General features: G+C 38.7%; 1 protein-coding gene across 6 annotated transcripts in view; it reads left to right on the top strand.

Moving 5' to 3' along the window:
* Positions 1-8,260, top strand: part of CCDC171 (coiled-coil domain containing 171) — a 406,988-nt gene that overhangs the window by 198,109 nt on the left and 200,619 nt on the right. For all 6 annotated transcript variants that reach the window (XM_019517555.1, XM_019517553.1, XM_019517556.1 and 3 more), the window contains 2 exons: positions 6,943-7,169; positions 7,844-8,026. In XM_019517555.1, coding sequence (XP_019373100.1) covers positions 6,943-7,169; positions 7,844-8,026 — 410 coding nt within the window. The remainder of the gene's footprint in view (positions 1-6,942; positions 7,170-7,843; positions 8,027-8,260) is intronic.

The raw sequence follows: 8,260 nt of genomic DNA, 5'->3' as shown, positions 1-8,260 counted from the left end.
CCCTCCCCTCCCCTCCCCCCACCGCTTCTCTGCCACGGGTAAGAGCCTAGCAGTGCCCCCGGCTCTGAGCACGCAGCCTGCCCTCATCCCACGCCCTTTGCACAGATCCAGGGGGCACATGCCCTCATGTCTCCCCAGGGGTGCACACAGCAGTGGGAACTGCCACCTTGCACCTCCCAGATTTGCTGCTTGCAGCTCTATCCTGCACTGCGCCCCACCCTGGCTGTGTGCAGTGCCTACCCCAGCCCCAGCTCCACTCCCTCCCTACCTCACCATGGGGGCCTTGATCTGCCCCCCTACACCCCTTCCCTTCCCCTGACCCTTTTCCCACCACAGGCTTACCAGCCAGATGCTGCTCTCCAAGCTGCTGTACTGCACTGTTGGCTGCATGCATGCTATGGCTGTGTGCATATACATGGCATTTATAGGTGACATTACTGGCCACATCAGCCAAAAGAAGCTGATTGCTGATAATGTCAATTTTCTTTTTATTGGTGCCAATATGATATGGACCAATGTATCGGTGAACTTCTAATTAGAGTAGTACTTCTCATCCAGGGAGCCGTGGTACCCTGGGACAATGCAAGATCCTTTTAAGGGTGCCATGAGGTATCACATTATATTAGCACCAGTAGATGTACAAATATCTATACGTGATTCACAAGACAAACTTATCTATTTCAAATAGGAATCCATGGTAACAAAAACATTCTGGCCTGTTTGATCTTTGTGAGTTCTTTGCAACATAAGAATTGCTCTGTTTTTTGTAGTCCAAAAATAAGTGAAAACAGAGAGAAAACGCTTCCTGAGAGGTGTCTTGAGTCTAATGAGGGGTACCTTGAGGCTGTAAAAAGTTTGAGAACTACTGAAAACTAGTTTCCCTCTTTTCTTAAATCTCCTGCACAGGTTTAGACATCTCCAAAACTTATTTGTGGGACCAGTCCTTGAATTTGTCTGTCTTCATTATTTTATCACATATTTGCCTTCCTTTAGGGACATAAAGAATTCTACTGAAGATCATGTCTGAAATGTTCATGCTACATGTAGATAAAGTGTAGCGTATTAAAAGGGAATCTCAGGATGAACTTAGATGAACATTTAGGTGCTGATATCATTGGTTTTCTTATGCTAGCAAGATCCCCAGAATATTTTGTCCATATTGGAATATGTGGGAGTAGCTGTAGACATTATTAGGTGGAATCTTTTTTGTGTTTGAGTTAAAGACACTGCAGATTTTATGGGTCTAATAAAAAGAATGAGAAGGAATCGCAGGAATCATGTGGAGAATATTTGGTTTTTCAGGGACATCACAGTACCTCGATTTAAGTCAGCCTCTGAGGTGTCTGAGAGCTAGTTGTCTTTGTGTGAGTCAGACTTTTGATCTCATTTCAGCGAGAGAATCCCTTCAAGAAACTTCGGTTTGGTAAAAATGAATAAATAACTTAAAATTAGTTATAACTTTTTTTTAAAGTACCCGCACAATTTACGAGCCATAGTTTGATTTTTTTAAAAGAAACGTAAGTATTTAGAAATATAAGTCTAAAAGACTGTCAGTGAGATTTAGGTTTGCAAGTGTATCACTTTTTAAATTAGATTTAGGCTCCTAAATTATTTAGGTGGTTTAAAAAATATTAACTTTGGTAACGTTTTAATAGCAGCTGTTCATTTAAATTCTTAATGTACCTCAGGGGTTCTTCTTCCCATTTAGGGTGAATGTTGAAGGGGAACTTGCAGAAGAATGCAAAATTTTGATTAGCTTCCGTGTAGATGTAGGACATGGAATGAAATAATTTGTCAAGTTAGGAAAAATTATAGTCATGGTTAAGTCCAGGAAGGGGCAAGATTTGGAATTGCAGGGTCATTTGTGCAGAGGGGAAGTCCATATCTTTCAGCCTGTCATCCTGTCATCCTGTCACTGAGATTTGGAGGGAAGAGGGGGGGAGATTTCCACTTTTTAGCTTTTTTTCGGTTTGATGGGGCACAAGAGAACTTTGGTTTGAGGAAGCACATTTCTGTTTATCTTCTTTTTTTTAATATAATCTCCTGGCATTCATAGTTTTTCCTTTGTAACATTCTTCTATGTTTCACAGACAACTTTATCTTGAACTTATTGTGGACCCACTCTGTTTTAGGGTACATCAGGTGTCTTGTAGATTTTCTTGTATTTGTTTTACTGATATAGCACGTGTAGTCTTGTTGGAAAGCCAGTGAATGCTATATCCATTGATGTTGCTTTTATCACTGTATAGATTGTTACATTGTCTATATATCTTTGTGATTTTGATCATGGTTTAGCTGAAGGAAAAACCAGGCAAAATGGATAAGTAACTCTTGCTATTGTGATACGAGGGCAAGGACAGTTGCCACTCCGGATCACATACAGAAGGGGCCACTAGTGGGATGGGCACCCAAATTATAGTCTGCTTATGATAGGAAAAACAAGTTCATAGGCTAGGGATAGTAGGTATGCATAAACCTGGTTAAGTGATCAGAAGCTGGTTTAAACCTGCAACAGGACAGATGTTCAGTGCATATAAACCAGTTTGAAAATGGCTAAAACTAATTTAAGATAAACCTGGTTGCATGTAGTATCAGACTTAACTGATTTAGGTCAAACCAGTTTATGAAACTTCTATCCCAGACCCATTCATGTTTCAAGTTAAATTGGAGTCCCTCAGCATCCCAGCATGCGTTGCAGTCCTGGGCTGTGCTTTCTGCTCCAAAGAGCAGAGCTGGCCCCACCCCTCTGTTCCCTAGCTGGAACAGTGAAGGCTGGCTCACTGGCCCTCCCCCCCAGGCAAACCCCAGCTGGGGTCTGGGGCTAGGGAGGGGGGTTAAATTCACCTCCTCATAGGGCAGGGGAGGTACAGTTCTGCACTGCCCTGCTTACCTACTGCTGACTGCAGCTGTGGACTATGAATCCCAGAGGTGCCTGAAAGCAGGAAGAGGAAGTGATGAGCAACCCTGCAGAGTCCTGCTGCTGTGATTGTGGGCTGCAAATCCCAGAGACCTCAGGGGCAGCAGGAAGAGGAAGCAAACACACAGCCCATGCTGCTATGTGCCAGAGAGCCATGCTCTAGTGCCCTCCGGCTTCTGGCTTGAGCAACTGCAGGCGTGCGGCTGAAATTCCTGAATCAAAAGTGAATATCTGCTTATTGGTTCAATCTTTGCAGCTTAGACTAACCTGCAATGACTAAATCATTTCAGCCTCAGGCTTTTTAACAATGTAATTAGCCACTAGGGCTGTGTAAAGCTTCAGTTGCTGATTCGATTTGGCGGAGATTCGGCCTGGTTTGGCAGCCAAATCTCCAAATCCTAATCGAATCTGGAGACCCTTTAATTTTTCTGAATTGAATTGGTACCCTCTGAATTGATTCAGAGAGATTGGAAGATTTGGATGTAGAGACAGCTTTAAATGCTTTTCTACATACCTCAAGGTACCAGGCGGCTTGTGAATGCTGAGACGGTGGGGCAGCGGGAGCGTCCCACAGGAGTATGGGGGGGTCCCCAGCATGCTTGGCAGCGGACCCAGAAGTAGACCAGAAGCCCTTCATGAGCAATTAGAATAATGCTAATGAGGAGCTGGCTGAGGGGTATTTTAGGGTCTAACTACAATAGGACTAAGGTTTTTGGATCCCAGACTTTTGAGTGTCTTCAGCAGTCAGGGATGGCAAAATTCGCAGGAAGGCTGATTTCTTGTAATAGTGGCAGGACTCTCAGGAGGAATAGTATGTAGCCACATGAGAGTGTAAGAAATTGTATTTGTCTTGGCTTTTTTCTCTCGCTAAACTTAGGGTCACTTTTTCTTATAATTCATTTCTACAAAACAAATCTTTTTGTTGTTTTGTTTCCTTACTGATTGCCTATGGATAAGAGTGATATCTGGGCGAGTGATATTACCCATTCTGTAGAAAGAAGGACCTAAAATTTCTGTTATAACCCCAACAGGAGGCTACCTTAGGCTGGCAGAGATTCCTCTGCTGCATGTGCAGTCCAGTAAAAGGGCAGTGGAGCTGAGGCTAAGGATAAATAAGTATCCCAGGGCAAAAAGTAGCAAGGTAGTGGGGAGAAACTCTGGGCTCTAGATGGGTTTGATGGGTTTGTGATAGACCTGTTCAGTAATCTCAAATATATGGGGTTGAGTGGTGAGTTCTTAATTGACTTCAAATCCTGTAAAGTGCATGTTCTCTTAAGTTAGGGCTGTTTTTAGCACAAATATTCTGTAGCAGAGCCCAGGGAAATCAAGGAATAAGTTTACTTGCATGCAGTTATTGTCAGTTGTAACAAACTTATTTTCTGAAGCTTAGCATGACCTTGTTAAGTCCCTGTATAGTATTATTGAGTTTATTTTTTTCCTCTTCATTCTATTTCACAAAAAACAAAGCAAAACCAGAATCATCTGTCACTAAAGTAAGGTTTGTTACTTTTTATTGGCTTTTGTTTAATTTGTTTAATAAAGAATTGATTGCTCTTTGTACTGTAATTGTGTCTGTATAAGACATTTCTTACACACTTATCACAACATAAATTATTTAGGGCTTTTACTGTAATTTCTTGATAGTCTGTGGACAGATACTTAAAGCGTATGGTCTATAACCAGTGGGAAAAGATAAAGCAGAATACTGTACCTTGTGGAATTGCATTGTATTCTCATTTCACTTTTCAAAGAACTCAATGACTTACACCAACACATTTTTGTGTTTTAGTCATAACCATCATTCATTAAATATTAACTAGAGGTGATGTTTTGCTTTTATGTTTTATATTTTAAGAAAGTTTCTTAATTTGTGCACTAATCTTAAACTGGAACTTGTTCATATAGTCAACTGGTAGAATTCTGATTTCAGAGTGAAATAATTATAATAACTAATAATCTGATTTCAGAGTGGAATAATTGCTAATGATTAATGTTACACTCAGACCTAGGAGCTTTAGTTATGGTGTAGCATGACAACATGCTATACTTTCACAGGACTAAAAGACAGCCCCCTCTCTAAAGACCTGTACACCCTATGAAAAGAGGCAATAGATGGAGAAATGCAAGTAAGCAATGATATTGTGTTGATCTGCATGATAGGGAGGAGTCACAGAGCACGAGCAGCCTAACTGTTAAGTTATTTTGTAGGCCCCACAGCAAAAGCCAGTTTTAAGCAGACATTTGAAGGAAGATAATAATGTAGTTTGTCAGATATTTATGGGCAGCTCCTCCCAATATGAGAGGCAGCATGGAAGAAAACACGTAGGTTCCTTGAAAATCTAATAAGTGGACTATGGAAATTTGCATAACAGTCTGATTGGAGGCAAGTTAACCTTTTGAAACAGAATGAGATGTTGGGTGGGGAAAACAGGACGTAGAAAGTTGAAGATGAGAAGGTTTGTTGGATGCAATAAAGAAAGGGGAAACTACAGAAGAAAGGGAGGGATGAGTAAAGGGAGGGAACGGGCTTGTAAATGATTTTTGCAGCAGTGTTCTGGGTGGCTATCAGTGAGGTAAGATTGCACTTCTCAAGGCTAGAGAAATGTATGTTGTAGCATCAGTGCATGGACATGAGTTCTACCTGTGCGGCTGGCTAGAAAGGCTGTACCATGGATAGATTGTGCACAAAGAACATGCAAAACAGATACAGCCTGGATGAAAGGGAGGCTGAATCAAAGATGAGAACCAGGAAACAGACCTGAGTGATAGGTAGGATGGTACAAATATCAATTCGTTGTCATGAGAATATGTAAATTTGATTATGTGCTTAAACTGTTTTTTGGTCACACGGGTTGAATCCAGTTATAAAATTAGATAATACTTTGATTTGGTTCTAAGGAACATTACGTGAGTTATTTCCAAGTTCCATTTGTTTGAACCTTTTTGTCCTTTACAGCATAAATTCTTTGTTTTAAAGAGGCTGTCTTATTGTGAAAAGAAAAAAAATTAATTCAGTGCAGCAACAGGAGATCTAGTCTACTACTGAATGTAAATAAGCTCCTCCATGCTTGTCATCTTACACCGATAGTATCGTAAGACAAGTAATGACAGATTAAGACCTGCCTAGCAGAGGGAAAACTAAATTACAAGACTTTTATTAAGGCATAAATAAACCTATTAGCCGTTATCTGGAATACCAATTAGTAGAAGGAGCACTGACAATTTTATTTATCAACATTAAACACAATTATTAATTACAGACCTGACGAATCTAGCAGTAAGCAGGACATGTTGGGTGTGCTGGGGCCTTAAGTCCATTATATGAGAAGGATGATTACCAAAATCCTGTGGGGAAATAAGTAATTGTAGCTGTAAAATTTTAATTGCCTTGGAATAAGGTAAATTATATTCTCTTGTCTCAGAATATAAATAGTGTGGCATTAAGGTACCAAGCCTCACTAGTTTTAAAAAACAAATGATTTAGACATCTGCACTGGGGGAAAAAAAGGGGAAAACAGTTATGAATGTGCATTGTAAATATTGCAATAAAGTGATTTACCTTTTACTGTCAAATATGACACATGAAAAGATGTCAGGCAGTGTGTTTGCTGGAAATTTTTTCTGTGCTTTATTAATCCAAAGACTGCAATATTGAAAAAAGACCTAAGACTACAATGGAGGAGAACATAGAACTAGTTAAAAAAATATACATTGACAAAATTGGACCAAATTCTGTCCTTGTATATGTGTACATGTAGCTGCAAAGCAAGTCAGTAGAATTAGTATGTTCATATATTAAGGTGGAATTTGGCCCAGATCCTTACTTGGGGAAAGCTCCTTTTGATTGTAATGAGAACTTTTTTTGATTTAAGGAGTAAAATATCTAGCCTGATGAGATCAGACTACCTCTTTCAAGTTTATTGGCTATATTCCCACCAAAATTATTTAAGTCCATACAGCTTTGAAAAATGAGTCTAATAAATAATCTACCTGATATGTTTTTCTTTCTTTTTTTCCCCTTAAAGATCCAGATTCCTGGCTTTGTGGGCCCTTACTCATCAGTGCAGCCAGGAATTCTTTTTCAAAGCTCATGGACAAATTTAACATAATAATGGAGACTGTACAACTGGATAACAGCAGGAGTATTACGTATATAGAGAAGGACTCCTTGGTGCAGAGACTAGCTTGTGGACTTCATAAAATAAATGCACAGGCCCTGAAAGCTGGATTAAATGAAAGAGTACCCATTACGGTATGCATATTTATAGTGTTGATTCATACAAATATCAAGTTCACATCATAATTATTTTAGAGATCTCATGGTAATTATATTTATTTCATTTCCAGATTGATCTTTGCAGCTGATTTTAATTTACATTTAACTTGTATAGAACATTTATATGTTGTGTTATACCACCTTAAAAGACTGAAGTCTTGAGTTGTTGTACCTTTTAATGTAAAATTAAAGGATTGTATGACATGAGATTTGATAGTATACCTAGGTGAATATAATTTTTTTCTTCTAAACTCTATTAAAACAGGTAACTTTCTGTGTAAGAACATCCTGTAATTGCTTTTATTTACATTTTTAAAACGGAAGTTTTTCTTCTTTTTTTGTTTTCACATTGCTTCTTGTAGTATGCTTTTGCTAAAACCAAATAAATATTCTGTCTTTCCAAAAACTAAGGAAGACTGTTTGTCTCTAAATATCTACCCTTGTTTGTGGGAATTTACTGAAAACTGATACTTTAAAATTTTTTTCAGTAACCCACAACAGCAGGTGAAACAGTGCTTCATTTTTGCATGCGTGTGTTTTTGGGTGAGTGCAGAATGAAAGCTTTGTTTAATTTACTTATTAGATGCTATTGATTTATTGCTAAAATAGCACATTATATAGCACATAAAGTTGTTTCTGTTTCCTGACAGAAAAGCATAGCATCTCTGCAGAAGCAAATATTTGAATTTACACAAAGGCTGCATACAGCAGAAGTGGAACGTCGTTCACTCCGTTTAGAACTTGCAGAATTCAAACAGAATTTGAATGAGATGAAAAAAGAGGCTGACAAAGCCCAGAACCTGCAAGAGCAATTAAATGCGTTTAAGCAATCTGTAAGTATATTTGATTTAGAAAAGACCTCCTTTTTATACACTTTTGATTTGTGTTCTTTAGAAAAACAAGTATAAAACCAATCTATTAACAAAATTTTCCAGAAAACTTGCCTTGTAAATGTCACCAAGGTATAAGCCAGATGTATTTCTAAAAGGTGGCTCCTTTCTACAAAAGAGTCTCTTTAATTTATAGAATAAGTTATTCTATGTAAAAAAAAAAAAAAAAAAAAAAAA

This window comes from Gavialis gangeticus, unplaced genomic scaffold (genome assembly GCF_001723915.1).
Source record: "Gavialis gangeticus isolate Ggan-Ray unplaced genomic scaffold, GavGan_comp1, whole genome shotgun sequence".
Taxonomy (NCBI): domain Eukaryota; kingdom Metazoa; phylum Chordata; order Crocodylia; family Gavialidae; genus Gavialis; species Gavialis gangeticus.
The sequence above is the reverse complement of the archived record's forward strand: the minus strand, read 5'-3'. Positions and strand labels throughout refer to the sequence as shown.